Consider the following 19476-nt stretch of genomic DNA (forward strand, 5'->3'; position numbering starts at 1 on the left):
CTTGTTAATGTGTCATTGTGTAACTGGAAACTGGAGACATTAACTACCCACAAACTAACATCTAATGGCTTGTTAAAGTTGATTTTGACATGACTTTACTTGAGAGGGCCCAACATAACTAACCCATTATTAACTACCCACAAACTAACATCTAATGGCTTGTTAAAGTTGATTTTGACATGACTTTATTTGAGGGGGCCCAATCATAATAAATTCACTGTTAACTACTTACTAAACTCAACTCAACTCAACTCAAGATTTATGTTATACTTTCAATCAAACACACATGTACTAACACAGTGAGTATTCAGCCCGGTTAAGAGATGCTGTGTGGATTTTCAAGAAGTCAGAGAGCGGAGGTACAGTATCATCACGGCTGTGTCTGGATGGAGAGTGAACTCTTTCCAGTTCGAGCTTTTTTTTTTTTATTTTTTTTTATTAATCCTTGTATAAGTCACAATAGGGTGAGTTTAAAGGGAAAGAGAAGAACATAAAACAGACAAGATCAGTCGTTAGTGTATTTAATATTTTCTACACTTGATGAGGAGGATCAACTAATCCTGTGCCACCCAATAATGTTTATGACAAAGCTGAAGATGTCAAATGCTCAAATTATGATAGTATTAAATTATTTAAATTAATTTCAAAGTCATAGTATTTCTTATTCCTTCTTAAAGAGGCTGTTTGATTTAGTTTACCTATAAATGTTAATTAATGCATTAACTATCAAACATGTACTAACATGTATAGTTAAGGCTGCCGTTATTCATGCATGAATCCGTATTGACTACAGTCGTAGTTAAAGATAGCTCTTCGTTAGTTCATAATTAGTTAACTCCTTTAATAATCATTAGCATGTGATGAATTAAGTATTCATTTATGCATTAGTACATGATTATTCATGTACCCTTATTGTAAAGTGTTACCGGAAATAAAGGAGTCACTGGGAATCACTGGCAACTGGAAACTATCTCTCTCATACAATAGGATTCTATATTCTGTTAAAATGTAATGGTTTATTTTGAGGTTAAGATCTCTTTGTTTTGGTCTGGGTATTAAAAGGAAATAAAGGAGTCACTAGGAATCACTGGTAACTGGAAACTGTCTCTCTCTGGTCAAGTACTGTTTGCATCTGTCACAGATCCGCCCACAGCGTCATCCACACCAACCACCTACACCCGTTCGCAATCACCGGAGTACTGATTACCACCTGTCATCACTTACCTGCTCGCTATATCAAGTCACTCACCACAATCCTGCGTTGGTTGGTCTCAAGGTCGTAAGCCTGGCTCACTTCCCTACTCACCTCTTGGATTGCCTGGATCCTCCGTCCTGTAAGCCTCACCGACCGACCTATCACAAAAGTGTCACTTTGAGTTGGACGAAGTCACTGAGTTAAAGGACCCCTTTGTTTTAAGTTATGTTTTGTTTGAAATCCTTCGGGATCAGTTTATGTTTGTGGGAAGGAAATAAAAGAAGTGTGTTCCCACTAACCCTGTGTTTGCCTCTCCGTCCAAACCTGACAGAAGACCAACCCCTCAAAAAGGAGTATTTGGACGTTGTTAAACTGAGATGGAAGACCAAGCTCTCCCAACACCGGACCCATCTCCTTCCGGGTGCCCAATGGCCAAACCTACCCTCTACTCTGGCGATGCGGCCACCTGTAGTGGCTTCTTGCTTCAGTGTTCCCTGTACTTTGAGTTTCAACCTCACCAATTCCTGAACGATCGGGCAAAGATAGCTTTCATCATGTCCCTGCTGTCCGGAAGAGCCCTACAGTGGGCTGAGGCGCTCTGGAATTCACACAGCCCCGTCGTGCGGTCACTGGGTGCCTTCACCGACCATTTCAGTGAAGTGTTCAGCCATACAGCCTCCTCCATCTCCGTTCACGAAGAGCTCTTTCAGTTACGACAAGCCAACATGTCCATCCATGATTACACCGTGAAGATTTTGCACTCTAGCCGCCGGCAGTGGGTGGAACGAGACAGCACTTCTCGCCGCCTATCGACGGGTCTTGCACCCTCCATAAAACAGCAGATGTCTGTTATTGAAGACTCAGTGGGCTTGGAGGGCTTTCTCCAGAAATCGTTGCACATTTCACAACAGTTAAATGCTTGTCGCTCGGAGACTACCCCAGCAACCACCTCACAAGGATCGGTCCCACTTGTACCGGAACCCATGCAGGTGGACCGGTACCACCTATCTCCGGAGGAACGGGCCCGCCGGAGAACCCACAATCTTTGTATGTACTGCGGCTCGGGAAGTCACTCCTGGTAGCCTGCCCGTTCGCCCGCGAACTCCACGGTGAGTACGGTCCATCTTCACCCTGATGTTTCCAAGATTCCACATAGTGATGCTCTAATCATTTACCTGAACCGATCCTTTCCAGTTAAAATCCTCATTGACTCCGGAGCCGCAGGAAATTTCATCTCTTCGCCAGCCTCCTTCAACTCCAACTACCCCGGCTCCGGAGTACTACATCCTACCGGATTTCCACCATACAAGGCAAACCGTTGAGCAAAGGGCTGGTACGCCACCACACTCCAGAGGTCACGCTCCGCGTTGGACACTTTCACGAGGAACAAATCTCCTTTCTCATCTTGGAGGAAGCCATTGTGGATGTGGTGCTGGGTCGTCCCTGGCTCGTAAAACATCATCCAGACTTGCATTGGAGTTCGGGAGAAATCCTTCGTTGGAGTGCTTCCTGCTTTGAAAAGTGTCTCCCCAGTCTCCCGGTACCTCGCCAGTCCGTACCATCTCTCCCACTCAACTCCACCACCGTAGAGAGCCCTACCACACTTACCTCGGTCAAGATTCCCAGAGCCTACCTCCCTTACCAAGACGTGTTCAGCAAAACGGCCGCTACTCGTCTTCCTCCGCACAGACCCTGGGACTGCACCATTGACCTGTTACCCGGGGCCAAACTGCCTAAAGGTCACGTCTATCCCCTCTCAATCCCGGAACGCATCGCCATGGAAGAATATGTGAGAGAGGCGCTACAGCAAGGGTTCATCCGTCCCTCCACATCTCCCGCAGCCTCCAGCTTCTTTGTCGCCAAGAAGGACGGGGGCCTCCGCCCATGTATAGATTACAGAACGCTCAACGCACAAACAGTCAAATTCGCCTATCCCTTACCACTGGTCCCAGCTGCCTTAGAAGAACTTCGTGGGGCCCGAGTTTTCACCAAACTCGACCTCCGCAGCGCCTATAATTTAATCCGAATACGGAAAGGAGATGAATGGAAGACGGCCTTTATCACGCCCACCGGGCACTACGAATATCAGGTTATGCCGTATGGCCTTTCGAACTCTCCATCAATATTTCAGAACTTCATGAACGAGATCTTCCGGGACATGCTCAACCGATTCACCCTCATTTATATCGATGACATCCTGATCTACTCTTCCACCCTCGAGGAGCACCAAGACCATGTTACCCAAGTTCTCCAACGCCTCCGCCAGCATCAACTGTATCTCAAGCTCGAAAATGTGAATTCCATCAAACAAAGATCCATTTCTTGGGATACATCATCGACGCGGATGGAGTACAAATGGATCCAGCCAAGGTGAAAGCCGTAAAAATTGGCCACAACCATCTTCTATCAAGGAGCTCCAACGGTTCCTCGGGTTCGCCAACTTCTATCGACGTTTCATAGCCCATTATAGCCATCTGTCAGCTCCTCTAACCTCTCTCCTCCAAGGAAAACCGAAATCCCTTACCTGGACGCCTCAAGCGATGCAAGCCTTCCAAAGGTTAAAGTCCTCCTTTTGCACCGCTCCAACACTCACCCATCCAAACCCCAATCAACGCCGTGGTGGAAGTGGATGCTTCGACGGTGGGAATTGGCGCGGTCTTGTCGCAGCTAAAAGGCGAACCTCCAGTGCTTCACCCCTGTGCCTACTTCTCCAAGAAGATGTCCCCAGCAGAACAAAACTACGACATCGGGAACCGCGAATTACTGGCAATCAAACTAGCACTGGAGGAGTGGCGGCACTGGCTAGAAGGCGCACAACATCCGTTTGAAGTGATTACTGACCACAAAACCTCCAGTACCTTCGCGGCCAAGCGCCTAAACCCCGACAAGCCCGCTGGGCCCTTTTCTTCACTCGATTCAAATTCACTATCACCTATCGTCCCGGCCACAAGAACCTCAAGGCCGATGCTCTGTCCCGCCTGCACCAGCCCGACCCATCACCCGAACATCCAGAACCAGTCCTGCCACCCAAAATATTCGCTTGCCCCATCATATGGAAGGTGGATGACCAGATCCGTGCTGCCACTCAATCTGAGCCTGCTCCGCCGGGAGTTCCAGAGGGGAAGCTGTACATACCAGCCACCTTCCGTCTCCCCCTTCTGGACTCTCTACACACGTCTCCGGGATCCGGCCACCCGGCCACAACGCACTCTCGCTCCTTCGAACAAGTACTGGTGGCCCAACATGAACCAGGACGTTGCCCGTTACGTCCGAGGCTGTGCCGTCTGTGCCATCACCTCGACCCCCCGTCACTTGCCCGAGGGAAAACTGGTCCCCCTGCCGATCCCACGCCGGCCCTGGTCCCATATCGGAGTTGACTTTGCCACAGACCTACCACCCTCCAACGGATCTACCACCATTCTCGTTGCGGTCGACCGGTTCTCTAAGGCCTGCAAATTGATCCCCTTACGAGGATTACCCACAGCCCTCGAAACTGCGGAAGCTCTCTTCCAACATGTCTTCCGGAACTTTGGCCTGCCCGAAGATATTGTCTCCGACCGAGGGCCTCAGTTCACTTCCAGGGTCTGGCGTAGTTTCTTCCGGCTACTAGGAGTCTCTGTCAGTCTGTCCTCCGGGTATCACCCACAGACCAACGGCCAAACGGAACGGAAAATCCAGGAGATTGGGCGCTACCTGCGCGCCTATTGCCATCGTCACCAGGACCACTGGAGCAAGTACCTACCCTGGGCCGAGTACGCCCAAAACTCACTGCGGCAAGAAACTACCGGTCTCACCCCATTTCAATGCTTGTTAGGATTTCAACCTCCGCTCTTCCCTGGACCGGAGAGCCTTCCAAGTCCCGGCGGTTGACTTCTGGTTTCGAGAGGCGAAGAGTGTGGGACACGGCGCATGTCCATCTCCAGCGGGCAGTGCGGAGGCACAAAAGACATGCAGATACCCATCGCGCCGCCACGCCCCTATACCGTCCGGCGACCGAGTCTGGCTCTCCACTCGGGATATTCGCCTCCGTCTGCCCTGCAAGCTAAGCCCTCGCTATGTCGGTCCCTTCCCTATAATAAGACGGATAAACGAAGTCACCCACGAGCTCCAGCTCCCAGCAACTTACCGCATTTCACCTACCTTCCATGTATCCCTATTAAAACCATTCACTAATCCCGTTCTCCCTCCTTCCGCAGAGCACGGCACCTCCTCCTCCCGAGGCCGACCCCAGTGGGACCATCTACAGAGTCGAAGAAATCCTAGACTCCCGTCGACGGGCGGCCGACTCCAATACCTGGTGGATTGGGAGGATTCGGCCCGAAGAGAGATCATGGGTAAACCGAGAGGATGTACTGGACCCCTCGCTTCTTTCCGACTTCCACGGTTGTACCCGACCGCCCTGCCCCAAGAGGACGTGGTCGCCCTCGCCGTCGGTCCCGGGCGCCAGGAGGCGCCCGTGGGGAGGGGTACTGTCACAGATCCGCCCACAGCGTCATCCACACCAACCACCTACACCCGTTCGCAATCACCGGAGTACTGATTACCACCTGTCATCACTTACCTGCTCGCTATATCAAGTCACTCACCACAATCCTGCGTTGGTTGGTCTCAAGGTCGTAAGCCTGGCTCACTTCCCTACTCACCTCTTGGATTGCCTGGATCCTCCGTCCTGTAAGCCTCACCGACCGACCTATCACAAAAGTGTCACTTTGAGTTGGACGAAGTCACTGAGTTAAAGGACCCCTTTGTTTTAAGTTACGTTTTGTTTGAAATCCTTCGGGATCAGTTTATGTTTGTGGGAAGGAAATAAAAGAAGTGTGTTCCCACTAACCCTGTGTTTGCCTCTCCGTCCAAACCTGACAGCATCTTAAACGTTTAGATTTTTTGAGAAGGCCATTTGTATTGATCATTTGTGAATTTATCTCAAACTCATTGACAAACTGGCACAATACAGTCAACTTGACAAATCAATAAAATTAAATGAATAATGGAGTCAATAATTTAAAAGAGATTTTACAGAAGTACAAAAAAGAAAAAGATACATAATCAGGAAACCATCACCTGCTCTACTGGACCATCACTGGGTCTGTAGGTGGTACTTATACAGTGTGTGTTTATCTTCCTTCAGGGATCAACGCAAAGGATTTTTTTCTACTGGCCCGGTTGGGCCTGCCAACATTTTCACTGGCCCTGCCACAAAAAAATCTATGTTATCTTGTATTCTAATAAATAAGCTTATATGACACCAATATTTTAGATATCAGTTACATTTTTACAATTCTCTATTCCAATTTCAATACCACAGCAAAAATCACTAGCCAAAAATAAACATAAATATAAAGTTTAAACATTATTAAAGACAAGTGGCAGCCAGTAAATAAGAACAAACGAACAAATTACAAGTAATAGCACAAATAAACATAGGCCTAGCACAAAGATAGGAATGAAATGATGCTTTAGGTTTTTATGTTTGTAGATGTTCAGGTACAGAAATGGAAAAATCACATATAAAATAACATTTATATAGCGCTTTTCTGGGTACTCAAAGCCCTTTACATGGAAGGGGGGAATCTCTTCATCCACCACCAGAATATTCTTCACTCTGTGTTGCACCTTGATTTTTCATAGCAATTTGAAATTAGAGGCAGCACTGCATTTTAAGATTAAAATTAATCCACAAAAAAAAAAAAAAGTGCAATGTTTGATTTATATTAGACAGTATAATTTCAAAATCTGAAGCAAAAACAGAACGACCAGACTTTAGCTTTGTGAAATTATGCTAACGTTACATAAAACATCGGCACTAAACAGAACCAGCAGACGAGCAGAATGAGACGCAATGTCACTCTCTGCCAGCAGGCGGCGCTCATGGGACAGTGATACAGCGTTTCCTTGGTTACCACTGTTAAACACAGCAGCTGCGCATATTAACACCAGTTTAATATGCCTTATACGGAGACGAGATGAAAAGAAAACGCCATTTCTGAAAACAGTCAGTTCCCCTCAGAAACACGTTCATATAAAATCCATTATTTGGATTTTCTTACTATTTCAGGCGTCGTGAACAGCGATCTTGTTCTGCCTGCTAGTCCTACAGTATTTTCTCCTTTTTGTGTCCGTCTTCATCGTCTCTGGCCTCTGTTAACGGCCGTTTACAGACTAATTATAATAATAAGGTAACATTTCCACACAAATGACATTTGGGTAAATGATTGCAGTGCAGTTTGTGTGCAAGCACGGAACAGAAGATGCTCTAAAATAAAACAAAAAATGTCCGGTCGATCGGTGCATCTGTAATCTACTCCAGTGTATAAATTCAATATAGATTATTAATTATTAAAGTTAATTGCCAAGGAGGGTATTTTGACATAAGTATGTATTTGCCCATTTAGGCGGCTCGCGCGTGTCAGAGACGCGGCTGTCTGTGCGCGCGCTGTTCACACAGAACAGAACACAGCGCGGCGAGCGCGCAAGTACTGAAAGGAGTTGTCTTTTACGACCAAATGCTTTTTAATCGCTTGAATTTTGAAATTAACAAGGCTTCAAAACTTATGCAAATTATAAAATTTCGTGGCCCGATCGGGCAAGTGACAAATCCGTATTGTCCCGAACGTCTTTCACGCTGGCCCCGAGCCGGCAGTCCTTATTGATATTAAGCCCTGTCCTTACTTTCTCTCTACAGGCCCTCCCTGACAACAATATAATGATAATATATATATATATATATATATATATATATATATATTTTTTTTTTTTTTAATTTTTAAAAAAAAAATTTTTTTTTAATCGTTATTTTGTTATTTTAGCCCATCTATTGGAATGTATTTGAATACTTTTTGTTAAAAAAAAAAAAAAAAAAAGTTTTTAAGATTTGACAGGCATTATGCAAAAATGCTAGAAAAAAAAATAAATAAAAAACACTGAACATGCTAAATGCTGAAAAGTCTCGATACGTGGAAGCTGATAAAGTGGGACATTATTTAGTTGTTTTATTTATTATTTCATTGTTTAAGCTTTGTTTTGTTTTGTTTTTTTATTTTTACTTGTGTGATATGTTAATGCCATCTTCATACTGGTCTAAGTGTATATAAAGAGAGACACATGAAAATGGCAGTAAAATATAAAATCAACTATATTCATTCATTGTAGCAACTGTATGTAGTTTTGTGTATGTTTGTGACTTTGGAGCCCCCTACATTGAAGTGAGTGGAATTCATTGTCATAAATAAATCACTGTCATAATTACAGTGGATCACTGCTTGCATTTGTTGCTGCAGTAAAGCAATCAGTCTTTTTCACAGGATTTCGTACTTGTCAGTGTGACATCGTCAGTGAATCATTAGAATCATTTTGAAACTGATATTTCATGTTAAAACACTTCCATACAGTTACTTGTTAAGTTTGATTCCCCCCCGCTTATATTCATGGAATAATAACTTTTATTCAATGTCTATGTGCTACAGAAGTATTATTTTGTAGAGGAAATTATTTTTGTTGTTGATAGTAGATTGTGTTTGGTCACCATCTCTGCTAGTGAATATCCACATCTGAAAAGGAAATTTCGTTCTGCCCCTTTTTTTTAAAAGGACCAGTCAAACATCAACATGTCAGTGTTTGATCTTTGAACACTGCCCTATATAAAAGAGGAAGCAGCCTAAAATGAGACATACTACCAAATTGACACTTTCATCCACATAACCAGGGCCCTTTAATTCTCATAAATACATATTTGAATTGTATGTTATGACAGTCATCTGAGCTGAATATACTGGATCTGTTTTACTTCTGTGAGCATCAATCGTTATTACAGGACTAAAATCAAATTAGCATCTTTATCGTAAGATTGTAAGTAATCTCTTTAAACATTCAAGAACTTTACCAAATTAATAATAGCAAAACATGTTTTTTTTTTTTTAGGTTAATGAGTTATTTTATTTATTTATTTATTTATTTTTTAATCTTAGTCAAGTTCTTGGGTTTGGATGTTAACAGTGTCAGTATGTTTCCATTTTTAGTGATTTAAAAATATTTCATTTTATACATTTAAAAACATTTGCATATTCCAAACTTCTCTATACATTTGTGTTTATTTCTCTTTTAGATTAAGTACAGGTGCTACAAAATGAAGTTCAGAGTTTTGTCTACCATTTTTCTCCTCACATTTGCGAGTATGTTTAAAATTGTATTTTAGTTGACCATTTTGTTAATTATTTCTGTTTGTTACCATATTGCTTTTTAAAATTTTTTAGATGGAACATGGGAAAGTGATCATTTTATTCTCCAGGATCCTTTGCTAGTTGCTGAACTTGGAAGCAGTGTGATTATACCCTGCTCTCACTCAGACGACTTTATAAATACTGTTTCATGGTATAAACATTCTGTTGGAAAGAAACCACTTCTCGTAGCATATTCAGAACATGGCTCTGGAAGTGTTACATATCAAAATGGCTTTAACAAGAGAGATCGATACTTTATCAGTACTGGAACTGGCTCTTTTAATTTAACCATCATGCATTTGGAAGAATATGATTTTGCAACCTACTATTGTGCTGTGGGTTTCTTGAACGTTATTAAATTTGGAGAGGGGACGGTTCTTCTACATAAAGGTGAGTTTATGACAATATTCTGAGATTCACCCTCAATCTGACTGCACATATGTGTATGTTGTTTTAAGAATGTTACATTTCTTTCAGAGAGTGATGGAATGAGAAGGACCACGGTTCTCCAGCAGCCAGTATCCGACAGACTTCATCCAGGAGATTCAGTGACCCTGCAGTGTTCGGTCATCAGTCAGATCTGTGCAGGAGAATACAGCGTCTACTGGTTCAGACATTCATCAGGACATTCTGATCCAGGAATCATTTACACCCATTATAACAGGAGTGATCAATGCATGGAGAGATCAGAGAACGGCTCTCCTACGCAGAGCTGTGTCTACAGTCTCTCTCAGACTGAACTCACAACATCTGATGCTGGAATTTATTACTGTGCTGTTGCCACATGTGGGCAGATACACTTGGGAAATGGAACTAAGTTGAATATTGAAGGTACAGATATATTTGATTTTGATACAGAATATATAGTACCACACTATCTTCAGTCAACAATTTGACTTATTTCTTTGCATGTATGGTCTGCTACTATTACAGCATCTTTTACTTTGACTTCTTGGAATCCAGCTGTTATAACCCTCTTCACAATAAGCATAATATCCATTATTGTGAACATATTTCTGGTGAGACTGATTCACAAGAATCACAAAAAAGGTAAGCTTATGGTAAAATTCTATAATGTACTAATATTAAACAGCAAATTGCTATTTTTGAAATTCAGATAAGTATAATTAAAAGATTGTTTTTTAAATTATTATCCAAAGAAGCTTCAAAACAACCCAGAAATCAAAGGAATCAGGTAATAATCCATTTTTATTTGCACTGTATAGAAAGGAATTCGGATGTTTTATAATAGCACATTAGCCTACATAAATGCTGACAACTCGCAGTGATGATCAATTTCGACTTCAGGAAAACAATTATATGTGGATCAATGTCAAAATCTAGCAACTAGATTAAATCTTGTTTTCTCAAAGTTCTGTAGGCTACAGTACATTTATACCAATTCATTTTTTCAGCCAACATTTAAATACAGGCAAAGAGGGCGCAGCTCTGATAGAAGCTGGTAATTTGTTCCATAGACTAGGACCAGCAACAGCGAAAGCTCGTTCACCTCTGCAATGGAATCTAGATCTAGGAACAGAGAGGAGGCCAAGATTACTGGATCTTAGGGACCTATTTGGTTTATAAGTAAAGATTACCTTGGAGAGATATGATGGAGCTTGATTTTGCAGAGATTTAAAAACAAAAGTTAAATTTTAAATGTAATTCTAGATTTGACCGGTAACCAGTTTAGGGAAATAAGAATGGGCGAGATGTGGTCGAACCATCGTCTGCCTGTAATCAATCTTTCAGCAGCATTTTGGACCATCTGTAAACGCATTATAGAAGACTAACTTGTACCATAGTATAGTGAGTTACAGTAATCTAAACGAGATAGAACAAACAAGAGGATAATCTGTTCAAACTGTTTTACAGAAAGTAAAGATTTGATTTTTGATAAACGCTGTAAGTGAAAGAAACTTGATTTGATCACTGCACTAATTTGTTTCTCAAAACTCAGGTTGCAATAAAAAAGAACACCAAGATTTTTAGCACAGGGTGTAAAGTAGGAAGAGAGATGACCAAATTGAAGAGCATATTCTTCATATGACTTTGAACCAAACAAAATGATTTCGGTTTTGTTCTCGTTTAACACTAAAAGATGTCTGTGTTTTTTTTTTTTTTTGTTTGTTTGTTTGTTTTTTTCCCCTCTGCAGGAAACAGATGCCTTAAATTATATAGCCCTGAGTTTTCCCAAAAAGCTTACAACCTCAAAAAGATCTTCAGGGAAAACCAGTCAAGAAGAAACTGTTTATTCACAGATCACAACGCAATAGTTCAGATAACTAATGCTAATGCTATCGTTTGTTGTAGTTAACATAGTTTTTGTAGTAGATGTTAATTTCACCAATCTGGACATAATAGAATAGAATAGAATAGAATAGAATAGAATAGAATAGAATAGAATAGAATAGAACTTTATTTTGATTGAGTAACTGTACAACAAAATGTAGTGCTTCTCCTCAGAGGTACATCTGATTTTTATTTTTATTTTTAATCTATGAATATGAACAGGATAAATATAATAAAAATACTTTCCACAACTTCTGCACCTTCCTTCCAGTCCATCATGTGGGGAAAAACTGTTGTGTTGATAGATTGTTCACCTTAAAGATGAAAGGGAACATCATCCGGTTGATTACCAACAATTGCTGCACCAGCTGTGTGTTGAATACATGAGATCGTAAAACTGCCAACAGTTCCAAAACACATGCTTGCTTGCTTTATTGCTTCATTATTTATTTATTTATTTATTTATTTATATTTTTATTTATATTTTTGAGCTAGAATTAGCTAAACAGATTTAGCCCATAACCAGTCACAATTTTTCCAAATTAAAATTATTTATGCAAATGTCATTGATACAGCAGTATGATAATCACAATGACACAATGAATTATTCCAATACACAGAGGACAATGATAAAACCTGAAAATGGACAGAAAGCGAACTATGCTTAATACCTCACACTTAACTGTGTTAAACCGAAGTGTTATTTGAGTATAGTGTTTGTTAAACTGAAAGTAATAGTCTGTGAATGAAATGGGGTTTATGGAACATATTTGGTATAATTTATATATACTGAGTGTGTGTATATATATATATATATATATATATATATATAATTATTTATATATTTAATATAAATATTAAGGAAATTCAGTGTCTGCTGGTTCAAACATGCATCAGGATATATTCATCCAAGAATCATATATATATATATATATATATATATATACAGCCATGATAACAGGAGCATTTTTGACGCAGTACATTTTCTTTTTGGGAAATATGGAAAACACAGCTGATTGTGGGGTTCATCTGTTGGTTGCCATCATGTACATTATGCAGTTTAAAAGACTAGAGCTGTAACATGTTATGTAACATCTTAAGTCTGATATTACAGCTACTGTATTTGTATCTTTCAATTGTTCACTAATTAAAAGGTCTATTTCCTTTACTTTTATAATTTCTGATTGTCAGATAATTATTAATTACAATAAGTATTTTATCTTTAGCACAAAGGAACACTCATCAGATCATCTTGCATTCTGTGATAAGGAACACAAAACATAATTTTTTTTTTTCCTGTGTAGACTGAATACACAGCTGACATAAATTATAAAAAAACAAAAAAAAACAAATGATGGATATTTACAAATGATGGTGATGATTCAATTGTATAGCAAACAATTTGATGTGTACTGTATGCTGTTTGATTGAAAAATTTCCATTCCACTGCATTGTCATATTGCTTTAAGAATGAAGAATGAAAATGTTTTTTTTTTTTTTTTGAAAATTAAATGTGATGTGTAAGGCCATCTGGGTCATTAATTCATTTTAACAGTATAGAGAAATGCTAATGATAAGCTGAATGACCTTTTTCTGACCTTGTCAGATCTCAATTTAAATAGTAGATCAGATCCTGCTGTTATAAAATCACAAAATTTATCTGAATGCAGCATGCATGCCTGTCAATCATAACATGAGACACACCGGGGGGATATTCATGTCCATTTTTGTTATAATTATTCTGAACCTTCATGGCATCACACCATATCACCATCAGCAGATCAGAAATCTTTCCACACAGACAAACAGTTCAGATTATTCTGCAGAGTACCTAATACTGTAAAGGTGGCACAGAGGATGCATCTGAAGCAGCAATAGCTACATTTACAGAGACTGTTTAATGTTGCAGAGGTGCCATGAATGCATTTACAAAGGATTTACAATTGTTGAAATACTTGATGAAATTAATGTTTTAAATATGAAGTTATAACTATGAAAAAACAAATTCATTAATGAAAATAGGACCTCTTTCATAGATCCTCTGAAATTATCAGGACGGAGAGAAGTCCAGTAAAATTAGATCTAACACTAGCTAACCACAAAAAGTGCAATTAACAATGATCTGTGGTTTAGCTTAAGCAGAGTTTCACTCGTTTTTGTTTTGTGACAAAGGGTCTGATGATCTGTGGATCACCGTGTGGCAGCATATACCACATTTGGCTCCACCTCCTTCAGTCTTCTTGCTGGTCTTCTGTTCTTCTTCTTGTCTAAACTTAGAGCTGCATAGTTCAAGTCTGCATCTTGCTCCTGGCAATATAAAAATGCAAACATATTATGGATGTGCTCTGCCCAGCCTTATATACATGTGTGTATGTGTGTATGTGTGTGTGTGTGTGTGTGTGTGTGTGTGTACAGGTGCATCTCAATAAATTAGAATGTCGTGGAAAAGTTCATTTATTTCAGTAATTCAACTCAAATTGTGAAAGTCGTGTATTAAATAAATTCAATGCACACAGACTGAAGTAGTTTAAGTCTTTGGTTCTTTTAATTGTGATGATTTTGTCTCACATTTAACAAAACCCCACCAATTCACTTTCTCAACAAATTAGAATACTTCATAAGACCAATAAAAAAACATTTTAGTGACTTGTTGGCCTTCTGGAAAGTATGTTCATTTACTGTATATGTACTCAATACTTGGTAGGGTTTCCTTTTGCTTTAATTACTGCCTCAATTCGGCGTGGCATGGAGGTGATCAGTTTGTGGCACTGCTGAGGTGGTATGGAAGCCCAGGTTTCTTTGACAGTGGCCTTCAGCTCATCTGCATTTTTTGGTCTCTTGTTTCACATTTTCTTCTTGACAATACCCCATATATTCTCTATGGGGTTCAGGTCTGGTGAGTTTGCTGGCCAGTCAAGCACACCAACACCATGATCATTTAACCAACTTTTGGTGCTTTTGGCAGTGTGGGCAGGTGCCAAATCCTGCTGGAAAATCATATCAGCATCTTTAAAAAGCTGGTCAGCAGAAGGAAGCATGAAGTGCTCCAAAATTTCTTGGTAAGTGGGTGCAGTGACTTTGGTTCTCAAAAAACACAATGGACCAACACCAGCAGATGACATTGCAGCCCAAATCATCACAGACTGTGGAAACTTAACACTGGACTTCAAGAAACGTGGGCTATGAGCTTCTCCACCCTTCCTCCAGACTCTAGGACCTTGGTTTCCAAATGAAATACAAAACCTGCTCTCATCTGAAAAGAGGACTTTGGACCACTGGGCAACAGTCCGGTTCTTCTTCTCCTTAGCCCAGGTAAGATGCCTCTGACGTTGTCTGTGGTTCAGGAGTGGCTTAACAAGAGGAATACGACATCCCACAAGGCTCAATTCTTGCACCGCTCTTGTTTAGCCTGTATATGCTCCCACTAAGTCAAATAATGAGAAAGAACCAAATTGCCTATCACAGCTATGCTGATGATACGCAGATTTACCTAGCCTTATCTCCAAATGACTACAGCCCCATTGATTCCCTCTGCCAATGCATTGATGAAATAAACTGTTGGATGTCCCAGAACTTTCTTCAGTTAAATAAGGAGAAAACTGAAGTCATTGCATTTGGAAACAAAGATGAAGTTATCAAGGTGAGTGCATACCTTGACTCTAGGGGTCAATCAACTAAAAACCAAGTCAAAAATCTTGGGGTGTTTCTGGAGACAGACCTTAGTTTTAGTAGTCATGTCAAAGCAGTAACTAAATCAGCATACTATCATCTCAAAAACATTGCAAGAATTAGATGTTTTGTTTCCAGTCAAGACTTGGAGAAACTGGTTCATGCCTTTATCACCAGCAGGGTGGATTATTGTAATGGTCTCCTCTCCGGCCTTCCAAAGAAGACCATTAGACAGCTGCAGCTCATCCAGAATGAAAATTTGAGCATATTACACCAGTCCTCAGGTCCTTACACTGGCTTCCAGTTACATTTAGGATTGATTTTAAAGTACTTTTACTCGTTTATAAATCTCTAAATGGCCTAGGACCTAAATACATTGGAGATATGCTCACTGAATATAAACCTAACAGACCACTCAGATCATTAGGATCGAGTCAGTTAGAAATACCAAGGGTTCACACAAAACAAGGGGAGTCTGCTTTTAGCTATTATGCCGCCCGCAGTTGGAACCAGCTTCCAGAAGAGATCAGATGTGCTAAAACATTAGCCACTTTTAAATCCAGACTCAAAACTCATCTGTTTAGCTGTGCATTTGTTGAATGAGCACTGTGCTACGTCCGAACTGATTGCACTATGTATAATCACTTTCTATTCATAAATGTTTTAAATTCTTTTAAAATCAATTTTTAAATCACTTTGTTTTTATTGTGATTTTTATTATTTTTAATCTCTTATTATTTTTAATGACTATTTCACTTCCTTTTATGTAAAGCACTTTGAATTACCATTGTGTATGAAATGTGCTATATAAATAAACTTGCCTTGCCTTGCCTAACTGTAGCTAAATTCCTTGACACGTCTGTGTGTGGTGGCTCTTGATGCCTTGACCCCAGCCTCAGTCCATTCCTTGTGAAGTTCACCCAAATTCTGTCAGATCAGCAGTCTTCCCCATGATTGTGTATCCTAGTGAACCAAACTGAGAGACCATTTTGAAGGCTCAGGAAACCTTTGCAGGTGTTTTGAGTTGATTTGCTGAATGGCATGTCACCATATTCTAATTTGTTGAGATTTTGGTGGGTTTTTGTTAAATGTGAGCCAAAATCATCACAATTAAAAGAACCAAAGACTTAAACTACTTCAGTCTGTGCGCATTGAATTTATTTAATACACGAGTTTCACAATTTGAGTTGAATTACTGAAATAAACTTTTCCACGACTTTCTAATTTATTGAGATGCACCTGTATATAATATATATATATATTATATTTATTTATTTATTTATATGGGCCTGTCATTTAACGTTCATAAACATCAGCACAAATCAAATGTATAACCTGTAAGGCCAATGAGATACCTGCTGCAACTGTTTGTTCATCTCGTTGTTTTCACGGTGCTGGGCATCTATGCAAAACAAGACAGTCATCATTATTCGCCATCCTAAGGCAGTAGTTATTATTTATGGAAATATGGTAATTTATTAATATTGTAGTTAAAGGTTTTTGCAACTATATTTACTATTATCTATGTGTTATTGCATTGTTCACATGCCTTCTTTCTGCTTATTTCTTTCCTTAAACCTGATGAAGACTACAATGGCAAAAACAGTGGAAAGCAAAACCAAGCCGCTCATGATTAGTGTCAGTGTATAATAGATGTGACAGGATCTCTCAGTTTCTTCAGTCACCCCTGATAAAACCATTCAAATAATTAAATAAAGAGAGAAGGGGGAAGAGAGAGAATAACATTATTGCTGTAATATAGAAATAAAAAATAATTATGATGAAGAAGGGACGAATTTAGTTTAAAATACATGGCACATACCACGAGCCGCATTTGTTGTATCCCCTTTGGACTGACTAGTCTCTATGAAGATTTTAAAAATGAATACAAAATAGTTAGTAGTAAGTGAATAGCAATAATACTAAATAAAAATAATGCTGGAATAAATAAATGATCTAAACAGATCAAATGAAAACATAAATATTACCATTTACCACCACTAACTCTGTTTTGTTGTGAAACATCATGTGGTTTGTCAAAAAACTTCCACAGTAAAAAATTCCAGAGTCGGAGACGTCCACATTTACAATCCTCAGGGAAGAAAATGTTTTGTTCACTGACATCTCTGCATGATTCTTCTTAAAGCCATTCAAATATATGGAGTCCACTGGTTTTTCACCCACATATTGAGTGGCAATGCAAAGTGGCAGAGAATCGTTTGTGTGCTTGAACCAGGCTATATAACTGGGCTCTTTCAAGATGTTTGAACACAGAAGAGAGACATTAGTTCCCCTCTTCACCGTTTTCATGAAAGTTAAAGATGCTCGTTTTACAAAGATGACACCTAAAAAAAACACATAATGTCATAAGAAAAAAGTGAAAGACATTGATTCAGATTTGAATGGAATCTACATTTTGCATTCACATCGCATATAAACACTGTATTGCATCATGTCTAAAAGTACTTTCTATGATTTATGTAACTTTCAACTGCAGAACTCAGAAGAACATATTATGAAAACCACTGGCATCCAAACAACATTGGAGACCTTTGAAAAATTGCACAGAGGAAAAAACAAAACACTGAGGCATTATTCAAAATGTCTATGTTCCACAAAGAAGAATGAAAGTAAGTCATACAGGTTTGGATATATATATATTTTCAAATTCAGTTATTTAAAGAAAATCAAATATATGATATAAACAAATAGTACTACAAGTATATAGTAATTATACATTATACAATTCATTTTTAATTGCTCCACATTTACTAGAAAACATCATAAAAGTATATTTACCTATTAAAAGTAGCGTCAGAGGATGTGTTGCAGACAAATTCATGTTTACGTTCCAGCCAAATCAACTCAACTGAGAAGAATCAAATTCAGCTTTATTTATTTGAAGGGGGTGTGGCTTTTACACTGTACATGCACCCGTCTATATTAAAGCAGACTGTACTATACTATACTATACACTGTATAGAACTAATTTGAAAGAGGGCTGGAGAGTTGTCTAAAATGAATGTTGCAATGTGATATGTTGTAGAAATGCTAGTAAAAACCTTCTTATAGGTCTTGAATTTCCTTTTTTATATATATAAAAAAGTGCCATCACAGCACTTCTGATCTAATTAGGTCTGTAGACCTAGCTGTACATAATATTCTAAAATCACTCAAAAAAATCAAAATAATATGATGTACATGTAAATAAATTAATTAATAGTTAAGCCAGGTAATTGTTGTTTTTTGTATTTGAAAATATCTTATTTGCCTACATCTAAATGAAGAAGCTTAATAAAAGACCTGAATTGCAAAATTTTGTGAAGGTCTTACATCATTCACAAAACTAAAGCTAAAGGTCAGCCGATAGGTGGAGACATTTCTGTCATATTATCATGATTCATTTTTATGAGCATGTTTGAAATGTTGTGGGCCATCAGAGCTGGCAAGCAGGTGAGCCTACATAAACAGCACATTTCAAAAAGATGAAGAAGGATTATTATTATTATTATTATTATTATTTAATGTTTATTCAACATAAATTAAGAAACCCGTGATAAGTAGTGCAATAGCTGTAAGTAAAATACATATGCAGGCTACTAGCTAAATAACAAAATTGTGCACAGTAAGTATATGAATACATCATGTTTTATAGCATTATTAAATAATTTGCATGTAGCTTATTAACCCTTATTTTTTTCAGAAATATGTGAGCATAATGATTATAGACCAACCACACCTCTAACCAACATGATCTCACAGAATTCCGTGTAATGTCATGTTCAAACAAATGCAGCCTCTCATCAAATAAAGTGGCGGTGGTTGGAAACAAAGAATGGTTTCCTGTAGGGAGTGACAGGAAGTAGCAGTTCAGTACACCAACACACAATGATTGAGCTTTAGTTCACTTTTTAGATTAGCAATAGTTGTTTCATTTTATTATTTACTACTACATTAGTGATAAATCTACATATCACTAAAATGATTTTATAGTCTCACAGGTGTGTAGAAAATTTTATAATTTTTTATTCTTAGTTCAGAACGAATTCTTTGGTCATTAGCTTCAGTGTGTAATTTATATATTATGTTTAAGTGTAATAACTG

The 19476-nt window shown here is 39.1% G+C and overlaps 2 protein-coding genes across 7 annotated transcripts; one reads left to right on the forward strand and one right to left on the reverse strand.

Annotated features, from left to right (window-relative positions):
- The first annotated feature begins 7150 nt into the window (after positions 1 to 7150).
- On the forward strand, positions 7151 to 12318 carry LOC131544908 (uncharacterized). Of its 4 annotated transcripts, XM_058783418.1 has the most exons (7): positions 8881 to 9040; positions 9297 to 9363; positions 9445 to 9801; positions 9889 to 10242; positions 10345 to 10461; positions 10572 to 10606; positions 11568 to 12318. In XM_058783418.1, the coding sequence occupies exons 2-7, from the start codon at positions 9318 to 9320 to the stop codon at positions 11685 to 11687; spliced, it is 1029 nt and encodes a 342-aa protein (XP_058639401.1). In that variant the 5' UTR covers positions 8881 to 9040; positions 9297 to 9317; the 3' UTR covers positions 11688 to 12318. The 4 variants fall into 4 exon arrangements, with proteins under 4 accessions (XP_058639400.1, XP_058639399.1, XP_058639401.1 ...); XM_058783417.1 differs by lacking the exons at positions 8881 to 9040; positions 10572 to 10606 and adding an exon at positions 7151 to 7187; XM_058783416.1 differs by lacking the exons at positions 8881 to 9040; positions 10572 to 10606 and adding an exon at positions 7204 to 7371.
- A 1101-nt stretch (positions 12319 to 13419) lies between these two features.
- Positions 13420 to 18225, reverse strand: nitr7b (novel immune-type receptor 7b). 3 transcript variants are annotated; one of them, XM_058782607.1, is made up of 6 exons: positions 18172 to 18225; positions 17361 to 17717; positions 17195 to 17236; positions 16922 to 17059; positions 16728 to 16774; positions 13420 to 14010 (listed from the first exon to the last, which is right to left on the reverse strand). In XM_058782607.1, exons 1-6 carry the CDS (start codon positions 18212 to 18214, stop codon positions 13894 to 13896), a joined length of 744 nt encoding a protein of 247 aa, XP_058638590.1. In that variant the 5' UTR covers positions 18215 to 18225; the 3' UTR covers positions 13420 to 13893. The 3 variants fall into 3 exon arrangements, with proteins under 3 accessions (XP_058638590.1, XP_058638592.1, XP_058638591.1); XM_058782609.1 differs by having other exon boundaries at positions 16708 to 16774; XM_058782608.1 differs by lacking the exon at positions 13420 to 14010 and adding an exon at positions 15374 to 16348.
- Between the last annotated feature and the right edge of the window lie 1251 nt (positions 18226 to 19476).

Source organism: Onychostoma macrolepis, chromosome 07 (genome assembly GCF_012432095.1).
Source record: "Onychostoma macrolepis isolate SWU-2019 chromosome 07, ASM1243209v1, whole genome shotgun sequence".
In the NCBI taxonomy this organism is placed as follows: Eukaryota; Metazoa; Chordata; class Actinopteri; order Cypriniformes; family Cyprinidae; genus Onychostoma; species Onychostoma macrolepis.

Excerpts from the sequence above, each read along its gene's own strand:
- LOC131544908 (XM_058783417.1), top strand. The coding sequence starts at position 9,318 with ATGAAGTTCAGAGTTTTGTCTACCATTTTTCTCCTCACATTTGCGA. Across the intron at positions 9,364-9,444 it reads TTTTCTCCTCACATTTGCGA|ATGGAACATGGGAAAGTGAT; the intron begins GTATGTTTAAAA and ends AAAATTTTTTAG. Across the intron at positions 10,462-11,567 it reads TCACAAGAATCACAAAAAAG|GAAACAGATGCCTTAAATTA; the intron begins GTAAGCTTATGG and ends TCCCCTCTGCAG.
- nitr7b (XM_058782607.1), bottom strand. The coding sequence starts at position 18,214 with ATGAATTTGTCTGCAACACATCCTCTGACGCTACTTTTAATAG. Across the intron at positions 17,060-17,194 it reads TACAACAAATGCGGCTCGTG|GGGTGACTGAAGAAACTGAG; the intron begins GTATGTGCCATG and ends TGGTTTTATCAG. Across the intron at positions 14,011-16,727 it reads TGAACAAACAGTTGCAGCAG|GAGCAAGATGCAGACTTGAA; the intron begins GTATCTCATTGG and ends TTATATTGCCAG.